Here is an 18298-nt window from a genome sequence, read left to right as displayed (position 1 = left end):
CTTCAATAAGAAATACGTGATTTCATCCGTAACGATTTTGTAATCTTATCCCAGGATGGGTCCCGGAAATACAGCGCTCAGCTTACATATCTAAACTTATGAATCTATTCAAAGCTATCCAGTTAGAGAGTTAATGCCCCCAGGGCCAGGGAAGATTTGTCCCATTACTGTACATTCACACCAAGTTCCTAATGATGTTCTGTGATTAATACATTCAACACTAAAAAATAAATAATAATGACAAAGATTTCCCACCACTGACTATATGCCAGTGCTCATATTCTCATATCTCAAAGTACTGTCCCGCCTTAAAATATCCAGGACTGTGAGATACTGTGCCCTGCAGAAAAGAGAGAAATCCCCAAAAGCGAAGCAGCACCTGCTACAGTCGTTGAACCACAAGCTGAGGTGAGCAGCTTACTCTTGGAAAATTCTCTTCTCCATGCCAACTTGTGAGAGGGTCAAAATTCCTATGAATGTTTAATCTGGCGTATTTGTTAAAAAGCAGTCAGGGTTATTATTTTAGTTACCCCTTACTAATAAAATGAGGACGAGTGGGCAATGTGGTCACGGTTTGATGAGGCAAGCAAAGTTCAGGGAAGTAAATGATGAATTCTCATTTGTATTCCCATCGCTGACCTGAAGGGCAGTACAAATTACCTTCCCTCTCTGTTCCTTACCTTCTATCATATGAGGTCCAGTCTCTCATGGTCCATTTAGTTTTACATGAATGTCCTCCCCTAACCTTTTCACATCGACGTGAATTTTGTATCAGCACGGTGAATTTCAAACTACTTGAATGCCGAGTATCTATCCGTTAATTTTCAGTGTGGTTAGCTGGAGGACCGGCTTATAATTAAAGTAAGTATCTGGCTTATAATTAAAATATAAAAACCCAACAAAATTCATAAAACTACAGTCAATTCCACAGTCTTCTGGCAAATATCTAAAGGGAATTGGTAGACTCGTTCAAAGGGAGTTTAGTGCCTTATCTTCTCTAAATAAGGAAACAACTCTTTAAAATTTCCAAAAGACAATGTCCATTAAAGCAGTGTTTTACATTTTAATGTGGCTCTTCCTCTATGTTTGGTAAAAAACTAAAGGCAAGAACTTACTGATCTTAGCTTGGCAGGTGCGTAGGTAAAGAAGTCCAAGAATACTTTATGCACCAATGAGTGCTTAATCACAGCTTCCCTGAAAGACAGACAAGGAGAAGAGAATATGTCAGATCTGGCACTACAATAATAGGGACACAGATAACCTCAGTCGTCCTAAAATAATCAAAGCAAGTAAAATGGTTTTAGAAAATGTTGTCTGTCACAAGACAGAGTGCATCTTTTCAGTAATACACTAAGAATTAAAAACGACGACAACAACAACAACAAACAACAAACTTTTAGATGATAAAAATCTTTTAGTGTCGTCCACTAGAACCAAAACCAGAGCACAAATGTCTAGTATCTCTAGAGGAAATCATCATTCCAAATAACTTTCTCCCATCTTCAACAAGGACATCTACATTTTCTTACCCAACAATGGATTTATGATTAGGAATCCCTATGTGCATCTATTTTTTTATAGCTATTTTCTTTCTGTCAAGCGCCCTTCACAACGCTTAGTTCCATAAAATAATCCTAGCACAATTAAAACGTGAATAGAAGGGAACAGTATCAGTGACCTCAACAACACCGCATCAATCTAAGCTTCTTAGCGCGACACGTGCTGAATTCAGACGTACGGTGGAGGCTCACGGTCAAGGCACCAAAGACCTGGAGCTGATAAGAAGTATCTACGCAGCTGGCAAACACGTGCGGCCTTTATGGGCAAAGCACTGCTTCTGAGTGTTTTGGAAATATTAACCCATTTAATCTTCATAATCCTCCTTGGAACATGTACTACTATTATCCCAAATCTTGTAGATGTGGAAACTGAGGCACACAGAGGTTAAGTTATTCAACGTCACAGCTAATAATTGAGGGGGGCACCAGGATTCACAACCAGGCAGTTTGGGTCGCAAAGGATACCCCTTAACCACTCCACTGTGGTACAAACTCCAGGGAGGCCATATGCCTGAGCATTTAAGTTTTATGATCCAATTCAAATAATTGAATCTATTTGGGTAACTATCTACCTTTCCTCTGCAAGGGTTATAGAACAATTTCTTCCTTCGAATGCCATCTGTTAAGAAAAGACAAAAACAGCTTTCTTACTTTTGGGCCATTGGAGTTAGAATCTGCTTCATTTCATCCATGATAAGCTCTAGCTTTTCGGGCTGTACCTCTAATACTTTGTCCAGAGTTGGGTGATCCGTAGACTGCAATGAGGGGGAAAAAAAAAAAAAAAAAAATCAAACTCCTTTAAATTTAATCGAGTTTCTTCAACATCACAGCAAAGACAAATCAATTATAGTTATTTTAAATAAACTCAATATAAATTTCCGATTTCCCATATTCACATAACGAACGCCCCGCTGTAGATACCCTCACAGAGTAACCTGATTTTCTGGTTCCCACTCTATACACCCATCAACGTATTTAAACAACCGTCCAACTCAGCCAGTCAACAGGCACCTTACCTAGCACGTACTTCATCGTAACATCAGGTAGTCAGCTCACAAATTCTTGCCACCATGGATATTCCCAGAGTGACAGTTACAAAAGAAACGAGCTAGGAGCTGGACCTGACTGGGGGAAGCAATCTCTGGAGAGAGATGGGCGCATTTAGGTCCCAAGGTCTGAAAGAGACCCTTTCATCGTCCTAGTCCCCTTATTGGCCTCTAATGGATTCAACCCTGTACCGTGCCCAAGGCTGGTTCTCTCTACTCCCTTTCCTCCCTGGATTCCACCTAGAGAAGGACAGTCAACACACAGAAGGCAGCTACAGGGAGCCCGATACACGTGAGCCCGAGCTGGTTAGGGGGTGGTTACAAAACTCTGCTAGCTATGAAAGAGACCTCTACCTCAGTCCAGCAGAAACAGATGTCCTGAAGCATTACGCAGGGAACTCGGGAGAGAGAAACAGTGCAGTCTAATTTAAAGGGGATTCAGACATCGTGCCCCGGAAGAAAGGGAAATGGAAGTCTGATCATTTGCTCATCGCACCAGAGACAAAATAATCCAAGAGAACGAAGGGTAGGAGAGTCTCTTAATGGACCAGACAAAGCAAAAATAGAACATTCTGAGACCAGGGCACTGGAAGGTCACCTTGTAGAGCTGAAACGTGTTCCCGTAGAGCTCCTCCGTCAGCATGTTCCTCTGCTCCAAGACGGCCCTGTCATTGTACGCGTACTCCACGATGGAGGATGCCTCCGCGTGCCGCAGCATCTTCCTCACGTGCCCTTTGAAACTTCTCATGATCTCTGCAATCTGCGGCTTACTCCTAAAGCCGGGGATGGCGGGAGAACATCGGCGACAGGAGGAGGAAGTGGGGCGGCCACAAAACCCAACTTCTCCTGAAACCGGCCCATTAGAACGCGGGGCGGCCCACCTGGGGCAGGAGAGCCACCCGCCTCGTCCTACCTCCCGCCCCCCGCCATTATCCCTTATTGGCCTTGTCTTCCCCCCCCCCCCCCCCCCAGCTCCCAGCTTGCTCAGGAGCTGCCTCACCCACCCCCCCATTTCCCCCAGCTCCCAGCCTGCTCAGGAGCCAACTTGCTCCTGGCCGCTGAGACCTGACTTTGCCAAGCAGCTGAAAGATCCTGAGCAAGTTACTTGAATTCTGTGACTCAGCTTCTTTGGTCACGTCACAGACAGAACATGGTCGAGGTGAGAGGTGAATGACTTAAATGCACAGAGAACTGTGGCCAGCACTGTGTTCCTAGCGCCAGGAGCCCGTATTAAACTGTTCGGCATGAAAAAGTAGGGGAGACGGACAGAAAGGGAAGGTAAAAGACCAAGAGGCCAGGAAACAGGACTGTCTAATTGAAACAGGACTTCAGGGCGCCTGGGTGGCTCAGTCAGTTAAGCGTCTGACTCTTAATTTTAGCTCAGGTCATGATCTTGAAGCTTCATGGGTTCAAGCTCCACACAGGGCTCCATGCCGATGCTATGGAGCCTGCTTGGGATTCTCTCTCTCCCTCTCTCTGCCCCTCCCCACTTGTGCTGTCTCTGTCTCTCTCAAAATAAACAAACTAAAAAAAAAAAAAAGGACGTCATTATAAGTATTTACGTTACATTCTAACATGATCAAGCAGCTGATAATTACAGGCAGAAACACATTTTTTGAAAATTCTGTCAACTGAACTTTTCTATGGTTAGCACATCTGGGCACATGGTGCTCAAACAGAGAAGTCAGGGCAAGCTGCAATTCCAGCTACTTTAGGAAGTGTTCCCATCCGGATGTTCCCTAACCTACTGACCCCGCCGGGCCTCCTCCCCTTCCCCTCCCAGCCCTGCACCTTCTAAATGCGGGTAATGAATTCTAAGCTAATCATTCAATTTCTCTTCTTCCAGGACGTCAAAGTAAGAGTGGAGAAGGCAGTATCATCATTCACATTACTTGGATAATTGTTTTTCACACCATGCTCCCCAGCAACACGACAAGCATCTGCCCCGGGCTGGTGATTATGATCCCAGACCAAGTGCCCAAGTGTTGTCCACACCTTTAAAAGACTAACGACAATATATGTTATAAACAAAACTCACCCGTACATGAGAAATTTCTTAACAATATTTCTGGAATACTTAGCTTTACTCAATTGGACAAAATCATCTGAAAAACAAAATACATTATCATGAGCTGACAAGCTCACGTCAGCCCTCCAGTATCAGAGAACTGTGTAAACACACAATCCTGGGAACAAACAACTCTCTTACTCGCCCCACGCAAAGAACCCATAGAAACAAAAAGAAGTCCTGCAGAGAACACATTGCTTCCCCTCAACAAGGATGATTTTCCAGGGCAGTCCCAGGTATCTCCAGAGAAAGTGACTTACTGTAAAGCATCACGATTAATCTCTAACAGAAGAAACCTACCTCGCAGCTCCTCAAAAGCCTGTTTTCGCTGTTCTTCGTTACCATACTGAATGTAACACTGGATCACACGAGTGGAGTCATGAGCAAATGCCATCTGCAGGGAAGACAGTTCGGGCTGTTAGACGGATCTCTCCGAAGAGTTCTATCCAGCACTTCTGTTTTGCTACTTTCCTTCCCCGGAACGAGGGAGGGTCTTCATAGACAAAATCAAACCTAGGTTACTCGGGAGCAGAAATGCTCGTTTTAATTGTACAAAATGACATTCCTTGGTTCTGCCGCTTACCGTCCAACACTGGGACAGATTTAACCATCTTGCAAGATTCCTATCATTATAATTAAAAACAAAGCAAATCAAACCAAACCTCTTTAATGGTTATACATACTATTATTTCTCACGGCTCTGAAAGTTACTTTGCCTAAAGGAAATTTTCCAATTCAAAAATTTTATTATTCTGTGATTTTTCTGTTTACGTAAGTGATCTAAGAATGTCTGGCCTTGGCAACATAAGGTATAGATAGAAGACTGATCTAAAAGCCTTGCTACACGAGTAGCAAGTCATTTTTTGACTTGTTGGAACTAAAAAATTTTAAAGCCAGAATGAGCAACAAATAAAAAGCACTATTAAAGTAGACTGGTGGGGCGCCCAGGTGGCTCAGTTGGTTAAGCATCTGACTTCAGCTCAGATCATGATCTTGCAATTCCTGGGTTCGAGCCCCGCAACAGGCTCTGCGCTGATAGCTCAGAGCCTAGAGCCTGCTTCAGATTCAGTGTCTCCCTCTCTCTCTGCCCCTCCCCTGCTCACACTGTCTCTCTTTCTCTCTCTCTAGAAAGTAAACATTAAAATAAGCAAATAACATGGCACAGGAAAGAATCATTTTGCATAACTGATTATTTATGCTTATTGATCCACGAGTCCTGCAGTGAGGATCTGATTTATCCAGTAGTTTTGAGGGGGGTGGAGGTGGTATATGAAATACAACAACTTTTCAGGGTGCCTGGATGGCTCAGTTAAGTGTCTGACTCTTGGTTTCGGCTCAGGTCATGAACTCATGGTTTGTGAGTTCGAGACCCATGCCAGGCTCGTTGATTTACTTTAAGTAAAATTTTTGAAAATGAATTTTTAAAAGATCATTGATATTTTACTAACTCCCCAGGAGTAAGGTCCCTCACTACGAAAGGTTTTATTTACTCAGTATCATAAAAGGTATTTGAAATTTGGGGCCAAATACATTTAAAACCATATCGCGCCTATCGTGAACGGTCACCCAGCCTTTACTGAGAGCGGGCTGGTTTCAGTTGTTACAAATGCCATTACCAGCCTGCCCTACTTACTGTTTTAATCTTCCCTTGAATCAGCTTCTGCAAATCACCCATCAACTTGACTCTCTTTTCTTTGTCACAGTCTTTTCTACAAACGAGAATAAAGGAGGAGGAATCACGGCTGAAGTAAAGACGTTATTTCCAACACAAGAAACTAAAAACCACACCAGGGTACATTCGCCCAGTTAGAGGGATTTTTCTCTCCGGAGGCAGCAGACCTCCGAGGTGAAAATTACTATTCCAGAGCAACCGGAGAAAGGTGATTTTCTCAAAGACAAGAACTCATGTCACAAGGTATAATTTTATGATCAGCTTACATCTTCACGGCCCAAACCTCAAATGTCAAGAAAACAATAAAACAAGTCCAAGAGACCAAAGACTTAAGTATCTCAAAACCTAGCTGGTAGGAAATTGTCCTTCATTTTCTCAGAACTCTCCCAGGAAGAAATTTCCAACCCATTCTAATTCTCATATGTTTTCATAAACATATGTGACATCATCCTATGGATCCCACATGTGTGTGCCGTTGGGCAGACATCTGATACCAAGGTCTCTCCTGGAGCGCTGGGTTCTCCGCGAATATCCCAAGCGCCACGCAGTTTACCTTAGGACATCTCGCTATGAACAAGGGGTGCCCACACCCCTCCACCCTCTCAGAAGGACTAACGAAGAGGCCGTCAGGTGGCACTACCGTCGTAAGGTCTCCCAAATCTGCTTCGCACGAACAACGATGTCATAGTTGGTTTTATCACTGAGTTGTCTGCTCTGTTTCAGTTCCTTCTTCTTCTTTTTGAAGTCATCCCACTTCGGTTTCTTGGACGCTGATTCTGGTCAGTAAAGAAATTATTTTCAATTACATTAGTTCCAAGTGCCACAAACCACTACCAGTCAGGTAGACGGGGCAATCACTTATCGGGATCAACACTCCTTGTAAAAACTAAAAGGAGAAAAACGTCGTTCCCCGTAAACTTATACTTTCCTTCACTTTCAGACCAGTTTATACATTGTAAATTTAGTTGAAACCAATCAACCATTTGGTCACCAGCTTTGTACCGATTCTTAACAAGACACCTATTAAGAAAAAAACAAAACCAAAAGGACTATAAAAGGAACTGAAAAGGGTTAAGCTTCTTTTTCAATTATAAAATAAAAATTCTACTTTAAAACACCACAATCATTGGACTTCAGGTATAATCAATTCTTAATGTAAACAAAATTCAGTCCAAACTAAGGGGGGAAAAATTATTAACATTCTCAGTACTCTGAGGGTTGTTATGTACCTTTGAACTTTTACAACAATGCTGTGAGGAGAACACTATTAATATGCCCTTTTTCCCATCAGGGAAACAAAGGCACTAAATAGTTCCGTTCCTTGTCCAAGGTCAGGCACATCCTAAGTGGTAGAACCAGTGGGAACCCGAGAGACGGAGAGACCGCTCTCAAACTTCCTGCCCTGCTCCCTCTTACTCAGACCTATGCATAATCAAAATTTCTAAGTCTTCTCCAGAGTAATGCTCTGTAAATCTTGTATCTTCCAATGAGTATTTCGTTTCCTTCAAAATCTAAGGAACTTATCAACTGAATCAAAAAACCCCATAAGGCCTAACAAAACAATTTAATAAAACGGGTATTATTTACGCGAGTGTCCTGCAAAGAACCCTTTGGAGAATTACTGACTTCTAAACCTCTCCCCTTCTCGGATTGGAAAATGCACTCATTTATAAAACACCTAGAAAATGCAACAACATCCTATCACCTCAAAACCTACACATTGGCCGGCAACTTCTATTTTCTTCTTGCCATTTCCCTATGCCTGTTTTATATTCATCTTTAAAAATTCCAGATCTTACTGCTTCATTTCAACATTATTACACTGTAAGCATTCTTCCATGAAACGAAATTATTTCTCAAGAACGTAATTTGTAGTAATTTTTAACGGCCCGTACAATTTACGACAATGTATTTAATTATTTCCTTTACTGTTTACTTATTTGTTCCCTGCCTGGTAATCAGAGATGACAGGAAAGAGCGGGTGCATTTCCCATTCATACTAGGTGCACTGTTCGTGGTGCACTGTATAGAAGAAGGCAAGGGCTGCTCCGGAGCTCGTGTAATTCCACAAAGCTCTGGGCGCCCTTGACACCTGCCACACTAGGTTGCAACACACGTTCACAACTTCCGGGATCTCTGGCACCCAACCTCCCTCAGTTGCCGATATAAAAACATGAGAAAACCCAATCAGAGTCAGGAGCCGATCTCCCACAGCAGAAGGCACCAGGGCCACAGGTCTTCACGTGAGCAGGCACGTGTTCAAAATGCGGTGGCGAGAACTCTAGCAGGGAAACAGACTTAGCACCTGCTAGAGAGGCTACGAGAAACAGCAGCTGGGGGGGGGGGGGGGGGGGCAGGGTGGAGAGAAGGATGAAGAGACAGGGATGGAGAGAAAACATGCGTGCTGGAGCATAAAGGGATCCTGCCAGCCGAATGAGAAACAATGGGATTTCCCTTCCTTCTTCCATCCCCACCTCCCCGTCCCCCTCGTGGGCGGTCCTCCACATCTGTCCCCACCTCCCGTCCCCCGGTGAGCAGTGCTCCACAGAGCAGAGCCAGGACCCGGGCTGGGACACCAGACTCAGAAGGCTCCCCGCAGTGGTCTCAGCTGGCAGCAAAGGAGCTGTATTAGGAGCTGCCATGGTGAAGAGAATGAGGACACTGGAGATCCTCGTGATGCTGCAGAGAAGGGTGCACATCTGTCAGCACATGACATCCGGGAACAGCTTGTCTGAGGCCAGGACCAAACCACGCACAAGTGGAGGAAGGTGGGGGGGGGGGGTTTGCCCTGAACAACAGCCAGCAGAGCTCTGGGTGAGGAACCATCCCTTGAACATAACGATGAAGAGAACGATTTGTTTCAAGGGGCACAGGAGCCCTGCCAACGCTTTCAGCAGTCAGCAGCTGGTCCTGAGTCTCAACCTGCCATGTGTCCACTACGATGGCCGTGCCCCGTCTCCAGAACCGTGCACCAGATCCAAGCCACCAGGTGGGCGGACTCTGTTAGACGGGCCCAAGCTCCCAGAGGGCAGGCTCTACACGCCTCCTGTTGACCAAGGCATCCTTAGCCAAGGGAGATACTGAGCTGAAACACACTGGTTCTTTAAGCTTCTATGTTGCTTATTCGGGGCCTATACCCTTACTGATTGTTACACTTTTTCATCCCCATCTCCTGGCAAGGTGAGTAGAAAACTCACATGTTTCTTGGTTGAACCATTCAATCAATCAGTAAAATCTGGCCTACAGAAAGGGACGTTTCACTGAGGTTCTACTGCAGAAAGCTGTCACAGCTCAGCTGAACTCCATGGCCAGGATAACTGAGCAAGGGCCTAGGAGATTAGGCACTCCAAGCACCAGAAGACAACTGTGCCCAGGGAAGGTGCTTTCTGGTGTTTATCTAACCCCACATACTCCCCACCCCAAATGCTGCCTATCAAGGAAGAATGGAAGGTCTCTACCAATGGCACAATGGTGTCCACAGTCCACAAAGACGATGCTCAAGGAACCAGTGCTTACCATCACTTTTACCATCCGCCTGGAATTTTCTCTTCCTGTTGAATTTATTTGCCTGCTGGAATTTGTTCTTTGGTATTTTATCCCCTTGCTGCTTATTTTTGAACTGCTTTACACCTTTTTTCCCGGGTTTTGTGGCACATTTCTCGAAGTTCTTAGGTGTGATTTTAGGTCCACCTTCCTTGACAACTTTTCTTGGAAAGGTCTTTGACGAACCAGAATCTAGGGACAATAATAATTATGAGAGTTCAGGGATCTGGAGCCTAGATCTCTTTTATCCACTGGGCTGTGTTTGTTACACAAAAGAACACGCTCTTTAGAGAAATACACTTTGTCTTACTCTTAAATATGGAGAATAGAATTTTTTAAAAAATCAAAACACAATTTTAAAGCTTTTTCTGATTTATAAAATTAGAATACATGTTCACTAAAGAAAATCGACAAAGTAGGGAAATGCATAATAAAAATTATCTACAAACTCTACAGATAAACCACTGTTGTAAGTCACACGTATTTCTGCTTTAAGCATATAATTAAATAATATGACATTTTATTTCTATCTCCTGTATTCTACTTTAACGACACCTTGTCATTCAAATCCTCATACGTTATTTTCAGCGGTTCAATAACATAATAGGGGGTCTAATAAAATGAACACTTAAAATTTAGAAAGTATATATGTTACGGGTACTGGGTGGCTCAGTCCTCAGTTGGTGAAGGGTCCAACTCTTGATTTTGGCTCAGATCATGATTTCACAGTGGTGAGATAGAGTCCTATGTTGGGCTCTGCACTGGGCATAGAGCCTGCTTGGGATTCTCTCTCTTCACCCCCCCTCACCCCTCTCTCTCTGCCTCTCCCCAAAGAAATAAATAAACTTCAAAAAAAGGAGAAAGTATGTATTAAATGATGTATCAAATTTAAAGGTTATTTTTTTTTTAACTTAAGGACGTTATTATTTTATTAAATATCACATTGAATTAAAGACATTAATTTTTCCAAATTTCTAACTCTGAAAAAAGTTTTTCAAAGCCCATGATACAGGTATTTGATAAAAATCTTTGGCTAACTAAGCTTGCAAACTAAGTACCTCACAAACAAGATGAATCAGTTAGGCACGGACAGAGTCCCTGACTTTTCCCTTCTGCAACACTGACACCTGATGGCGTAATAGCGACTTCACATCCAGAGATCTGGAAGCCGGAGGTCAGCAGGGTTACGAGTAGCAGGCATTACTCAGGCAGTTTCTCAAACATGAACATAAAATGTTGCGGTAAATTAATGACAACAATGAGGCAGCAGCATCCGCAGCTGAGATCAGGGGTCTTCGTGAAGAGAGCACCCCCAATTTTCCTGGCAATGTCTTAAATGTCTTAGTTTCACGGGGAACTCGCAAACTCAGACACAAGAACTCGTACTTCCCCCTAATCCTAACCCGGGAATACAGACCCACATCTGCTCTAGGCCCCCTCATCCCACCACCCCCTCCCTCCGGTTACAAGGGACACGGCCACATGGTTTGGGAGGACTATCTTACCACTGTTTTTATGAAATATGTTTTTTTCTTGTGAGGTCTTCACATCTTTTCCTGTGATTTTTTTTTTTCCTTTAACTTCCATTGTAGCAGTTCTGGAAGACAAAACAAAACGCAAAAGGGATCACTGGATTGCTCTCACCCAGTAAGGGTCATCAATCAAGCCACGTTTAGTCCTTGGATTTCATGGATGCAGGACAAATCACCTGGACAGACCATGGGTCAACAAGCCCAGGGACTACGCAGTCACGGTTTCTAAGATTTTAAAAGTGGAAATGACAAGGTACCAACACAAAAATTAAGAACATGTACACCTAGCGTGTGATGTACGTGGAGGCAACACATTAGCAATAATTCTGGGTAAAAACAGACCGTGACATTTAATATGACACAAGTGTCAGTGTTTGTGTTTCTTATAACTTAGGAAGACTGTGTGATGAGAAACTGACAGGGATGCCTAGGTGGCTCAGTCAGTCAAGCGTCTGACTTCGGCTCAGGTCATGATCTCCCGTTCATGAGTTCGAGCCCTGCATCGGGCTCTGTGCTGACAGCTCGGAGCCTGGAGCCTGCTTTGGATTCTGTGTCTCCCTCTCTCTCTGCCCCTCTAAGCTCATGCACTCTCTAACATTAAACAGATTTTAAATAAATAAACATTAAAAAAAAATAAACTGACAATATCGTCATGTGGATTTCTTGGTTTCCATCCTAAAAAGTCCAGAACAAAAAATAGATTGCACTCAACCATATATTCAAATTTAACGAAAGAAAATCAAAGTTACCTACAAGTTCCCTGTGTATACCACTGTAGCTAAAACAAAGACTAACTTCAAATGCTTAATTTGCTATTCTTTTAGAAGCAACCAGTAATTTTCTCAGTGATCTCCAAAGTAAGGTTATGTTGGGATATTCAATATTTCATTTGGAAGAAATCTAACAGGTCACTTCCGGGTCCAGAGAGCTCACTATACACAGGGCATGCAACAGATAACCCCTTGATTACCCGAGGCTCCTGAAAGCTCAGAGAATATGTCAAGAGCAAATGTCACTTGCCTATTTCTCTACCTTCCAAAGTTGTACATTTATTTCTAAAGTTCTGACGTTGACGCTCTAGAGTAGACGTTAGAAATTCCTAGACAATACCAGATATTCCTAAAACAAGAATTTTCTACTCAAGAACAACTAATTTTGCAAGATTATTAACGGGTATAAGAAAAAAGAAGCGTTCAGGGGCGCTTGGGTGGCTCATTTGGCTAAGCGTCCGACTTCAGTTCAGGTCACGATCTCACTGTGGGTTTGAGCCCCCTGTTGGGCTCTGTGCTGACAGCTCGGAGACCAGAGCCTGCTTCAGATTCTGTGTCTCCCTCTCGCTCTCTGCCCCTCCCCTGCTCACTTTCCCTGTCTCTGAAAAATAAATAAACGTTTAAAAAAAAAAAAAAAGGGTTCAAAGATGGCATGTATTTGAGAAATAGTGAATTAAATGAAAATAATTAGGCTTTTTAAAGAAAGGCTTTTCAGATTCTTTTCATTTGCTAATTTAAGCCATCAATCACCAAACACAGGCTAAAGTAGGAAAGATTTTTCCAACCCTAATTGAGTCCCTTTTTCTTGAAACATCTCAAGGGACCAGTAAGGTTGCAAAGAACTCTCTGGAAAGTGCAGCTGACTTCAGTCTTTCCTATTATAATTCTGAAAAATGGAGGGCCCCTGAATTACTCTGTTTCCTTAGGTCATTCCTTGGTTAACTGTGGGCTCATTTCAGCACTTGGCTGCTTTATCACGACGACGCTTGTATCCCTTAGTTATTCTGTGCTGCTGTTGGTCTAAAAATGCAGACATTTATATATTTTCTCTGTACATTTGTTTTCACCGTTCATTTTGAAATAGTTTTCGTTTTACACAAGAGTTTGGAAAGAGAAACCGAATGTTCTAGTCCACTCCTCCGACGTTAGCATCTTACCACAGCACTTTGTCAAAACTGAGAGAGGATCAGCACAATACTATTAACTTCGGATTCTGCCCGTCCTTCCGGACCAGGATCCACGGTAGTTAGTCATCAGGTCTCCTTAGTTTCCACCAACCTGTGACAGTGTCTCGCTCTTCTTTCTCATGACCGAGATGCTACTCAACAGTACTGGTCACTGTGCACAATACTCTCCTTTGGGGTTTGCCTGAAATTTGCTGGTGATCGGACTGGTGTGGATCTTTCTGAAGAGTATCACAGAGCTAAGTGCCCTTCTCATCAGGTCACAGTGGTACTGACTGGCATTACGTCTACCAATGATATTTTTAATTCTTCTGCAGGGAGAAGTGTGTCCCTTCTTCATTTACTTATTTAATCACGTATTTACATCAAGATGGCCTCGCACGCATTTTACTCCTTGGGTTCGAACCCAATCCTATAGTTACTTCGTTGCTCAAACTGCGCCAGCTGTGGCCAGCGGGAAATCTCAGAGGCTGCTTCGGTCTTTGCGACGTGACCCATCCGGTTGGTTTCCCATGCCCTTACCTCCTGGCATTTGTGCCAAGTTCATCCTGCAACTTCCCTGCACTGGCCCTGAAACCAGCCACTTCTCCGAGGAACCCTGGTTCCTTTTATTGAGAATGGCAGGATCTGAGCGCGAGGCGCACTTGACGTCACTGCTTCTAGGGCTTTGCACCAGACGGGGCTGGTGATACCCAGGTCCGTATACCAGCGTCTGTGGACGCGGGAGCCTGCATTTCTTTGTCTATCTGGTAAGTAAGTTCACACTAACGTCTCCAACTCTAATCAAGCGCCACAGGGTTCATTCTGGTCTTCCCCTCTTGCCTTGTCACTTTTTTCTCTTGACAGGGAGAAACTTGCCACCAGTGATCTGCGTAGCACATGTAGTTTCAGAATGCCACACCGTATGCCCATGGGAAACGAACTTCCCAACTCCACCACAGTTTATTGACAACTTTCTTCCCCCCCCCCCCCAACAGTATCCATTTACAGTACTGTTTTTCAAAATTACTTACGTCAACTTCCCCCACCACTCCCTTCAGTGAGGTCATTTTATAGGTTTGTACAAGTTAGATTTAGTTTTCGCGGTCTGCATTCCATTTCCAGACACGACGGCTGACTTTTTTGCACCCGCAGTCAAGCTCACTCTTTGGTGGAGGGCGCTGATTCTGACAAATGCAGAGTCCTGTCTCCTCCACCAAAGTGCATTAGGGTACTGTTTCAACTCCAAAAAGTCCCCAGGGGAGCCCCTCTGCCATCTTTCCCTCCTGGCAATCACTGATCTGTTTTCCGTCCCTCTGGCTGCACCTCTTTTCAAACAGGTCGTATAAACAAAGTCAAGCTGCATGTAGATAGCCTTTTGGGTCTTACTTCTTTCACTTGGCAGGATGCATTTGCTTGGGGAGCCTGTACCATCACATCTAATCAGCACCTTTCTTTGGCTTTCAGAACGGTCTCCTCTTTTTCCCCTTCCGCTATTCCCCATTCAGGCTCTGTATCTCTTGCTCAGCTTGGTTTTTGCTGTTGGATCCCAGCTGCTGTGATCCACTCTCCGCTGCCTGATCTACAAAGTCACCAATTTCGTACCATCTCGCTGCTCCAACAGCTTCAAAAGTTTCCTACCTGACAACACAAAATACTTCAAACCGTCATCCAAAATTTAGTCCTAACATACCCTCATCACAAACAACACACCCAAGCCAAATGTCTTCAAACTTTAAAGCCATTCTATCAAATATTAACCCTACCCACCCTTCAAATCCAGCTTAAATGACAACTTTTTTTTTTTTTTTTTGGTTTATTCATTTTTGAGAGAGAGGGAGAGCAAGAGAGAGAGAGAGAGAGAGAGCACACACTCGCACAAGAGAAAGAGCAAGCAGGGGAGGGATAAAGAAAGGGGGAGAGAAAATCCCAAGCACGCTCAGGGCAGTCAGCGCAGGGCCCAACACAGGTCTCAAACTCACGAACAGGGGGGGTTACGACCTGAGCCAAAACTCAAGAGTTGGACGCTTAACTGAATGAGCCACCCATGTGTCCTTAAATTAATTTATTATTTCTTCTCCACACGCCTACCTTCTTTCCCAAATGATTCTCATTCTTAATCCTTTCTGGCACATTTTGATGGCCTTCTTACAATTTCACACCTTGGACTTGAAACATACTGCATACCTATACACTCTGTGCTAGAAAGCTACTGCGTTGAATAAAATAGATGAAAAAGAAATTCAAAGTGGTGGAGTAGAAGCAAACAAAATTAAAACACAACATAATCGGGGCTCCTGGGTGGCTCAGTTGGTTAAGCATTGACTTCAGCTCAGGTCATGATCTTGTGGGTTCGTGGGTTTGAGCCCCACGTCCGGCTCAGGGCTGGCAGCTCAGAGCCTGGAGCTTGCTTCGGATTCTGTGTCTCCCTCTCTCTCTGCCCCTCCCCTGCTCACACACTCTCTCTCTCAAAAATAAGTAAAACATTAAAAGGTTTTTTTTTAAAAAAAATAATAAAACACAACATAACTGTTACAACTGAATCACATATAAAGCGTTCAAAAAGCCACAGAGCTAAGAGGCCAATTTTGCCTTGTGGAATGAAACAGCAAAGATTTTCCAGGCACAGAAGGGCAAGTGACTGATCCCACCCTCTCAACAAGCTTAGCAATGAACTATGAAAGAGGTAAACCTTCAATATGCAACCTCCAAATAGGGGTATTTCTCAAGTGTCCCCCTCTCTCTCCACATTCCTCCCTAAGTGATCTCATCCAATCCCATGGCTTTCTATGCTGAGAACTCCCAAATTACTTCCCACTCAGAACTGCTCCTTGGGTTCCAGACTTGTGTATCTAACTGCCTCCCTGACACCTTGGTTTACGTGTCTTACAGGCACTTCAGCCTTAATAAGTCCAAAATAAATTCTTCAACTATAACTCCACTGCAAAACACCCCCAAAGAAAAACATCCTCATCTAATCCACCCCACCCTATTTTTGCCATCTCAGCCAGCCACACATCATCTCAGGAGAACCTAAGAGTTACCCTTGACATTTTGCTCTCCCTGGTTTGCTATGTTCAATCCTTCCATAAATTCTTTTGACACCGCCTTTAAAAATACTTCCAACTCGTCAACTTCCACCTCCACTACCACCCACCTAATGGAAAACACCAATACTTTTCAATGATATACTCAATAATAATCGAAATTGTAGACAATTCCTAAAGAGAACCTGGGTCAACCAGGTGTCTTCCTTACAAGCCTCCAATGTTTTCTGCAAATGAGAACAGAAACGGGTTTCCCCACTGTATAGAAATCGAATCTCAACCACTCATCACGGCCTTTAAAGCCTTACAGAACCGCGGCCACGCTACCCCTCTAACTTTATCTTGTATCGCTGCACTCCGAGCTCACATTGGTCCCCTTTCTCTAGCTGCCACCGCAGGGACTTAGCCCAAGTTACTGCCTCTGCTTAAAGTAGTTTTCCCTGGGCTTCCAGATTTCAGAGTTGCCTCTTACGCTTTAGGTATCAGCTTAGAGACCCCTTCAGACTCCCCTATCCTCCACCACGGCACCAAGCTCGTTTCCTTCCTAGCGCTGATAACGTGCAACTACGTTCAGCCTGTACCCTCGGCCCCCAGCGTGCACAGGGTCGAGTGGATGTTTGCCACACACGACAGAAAGGCTGACCGCCACGGGCACGGGCCGGGATCCTAGAGGGAAGGAAGCTCGGGCCAACCCAGCAGCCCTCTCAGAGCAAAGTAAGAGGAGGACAAGTCGTGAACCCGCCCCGGTCGCCAGTCTCCCGTCTCCCCCGACTCTCCCAGAACAGAAAAAGCCACAGAAGACTATCCAGCGGGTGACAGGCGCGAGCACCTCTACCCTCTGGCGGCTCGGACAGACCCACCCCCTGCAGCTCGGGGAAGGGGGCGAACGAACCCCTCCAGGGGCGGCCGCCGAGGCCGCCGTACTCACCGCACACGTGGGGCCGAGGCGGGCGGGGGCCACGCTCCGCGGCGCCGCTTCCGCTTCCTCGACTTGCCCCGCCCCCAGGCCCGCCTTTTCCTTCCAGCGCAACGGAGCTGGGGTTAAAGGAGAGGCCTTAGCCAGGAAAACGGAAATTCGGCATTTCTATTGGTCCGCTTCCAGCACTTCCTCTGGAGGCGCCACGGCTGCGCCGTGCGCGGGTATTGGCCCTTGACAGGATCCGTAGGGCGATCGCGTATCGCCGGCGCCTGAAAGTGACGTCGTTAACCCTGTCGTTCCCAGGCCCGAGAAAGGAAGGCAGCTTCTCGCCCACGCGTCTGTTGAAACGGAGTCCTGGGGTGGCGACTGAGCTGATACCAAAATAATTGATTTTTTTTTTTTTTTTAAGAGTGCTTTCATTTGCACCCTCTCTGGTAGTCTAGCCTGAAGGGTAAAAGGGTGTTCTCGGAAGTCGGTTTGAATTTTAATCCCGGGTTTTTTCGCTTTGTGGCTTTGGCAAATTACTGTATGTCTCTGAATGTTTGTTACCAGCTCGATAAAATAGAGATCAATAAATCATACATAGCGCTTAGCACAGTGAATGAACCTGGTAAGCGCTCATTAAATGTCATTTTTTTTTTTTTTTTTTTTTTTATCTCCCAGCCTTATTAAGGGGCAGGTGACAAAAATTGTATACATTCAAGGTGTATGTTTCTTTTTTTTTTTTTTTTTTTAATATATGAAATTTACTGTCAAATTGGTTTCCATACAACACCCAGTGCTCATCCCAAAAGGTGCCCTCCTCAATACCCATCACCCACCCTGCCCTCCCTCCCACCCCCCATCAACCCTCAGTTTGTTCTCAGTTTTTAACAGTCTCTAATGCTTTGGCTCTCTCCCACTCTAACCTCTTTTTTTTTTTTTTTTTTTTTTTCCCTTCCCCTCCCCCATGGGTTTCTGTTATGTTTCTCAGGATCCA

At 44.5% G+C, this 18298-nt stretch overlaps 1 protein-coding gene across 4 annotated transcripts in view; it reads right to left on the bottom strand.

Moving 5' to 3' along the window:
- PUM3 (pumilio RNA binding family member 3) overlaps positions 1-17451 on the bottom strand; it is a 43860-nt gene extending 26409 nt beyond the window's left edge. Inside the window, exons 1-10 of one of the 4 annotated variants that reach the window (XM_060610147.2) lie at positions 17329-17451; positions 11394-11485; positions 9862-10080; positions 6986-7121; positions 6307-6382; positions 4974-5067; positions 4644-4710; positions 3204-3378; positions 2211-2314; positions 1116-1194 (exon numbers count right to left, since the gene is read on the bottom strand). In XM_060610147.2, coding sequence (XP_060466130.1) covers positions 1116-1194; positions 2211-2314; positions 3204-3378; positions 4644-4710; positions 4974-5067; positions 6307-6382; positions 6986-7121; positions 9862-10080; positions 11394-11475 — 1032 coding nt within the window. In that variant the 5' untranslated portion in view covers positions 11476-11485; positions 17329-17451. Of the gene's footprint in view, positions 1-1115; positions 1195-2210; positions 2315-3203; positions 3379-4643; positions 4711-4973; positions 5068-6306; positions 6383-6985; positions 7122-9861; positions 10081-11393; positions 11486-15444; positions 15467-17260; positions 17281-17328 lie in introns of those variants that run through there. The other 3 variants (XM_060610148.2, XM_060610150.3, XM_060610149.2) reach the window with 3 other exon arrangements.
- Between the last annotated feature and the right edge of the window lie 847 nt (positions 17452-18298).

This window comes from Panthera onca, chromosome D4 (genome assembly GCF_046562875.1).
Source record: "Panthera onca isolate mPanOnc1 chromosome D4, mPanOnc1 haplotype 2, whole genome shotgun sequence".
Taxonomy (NCBI): domain Eukaryota; kingdom Metazoa; phylum Chordata; class Mammalia; order Carnivora; family Felidae; genus Panthera; species Panthera onca.
This window is presented reverse-complemented; position numbering and strand designations above follow the sequence as displayed.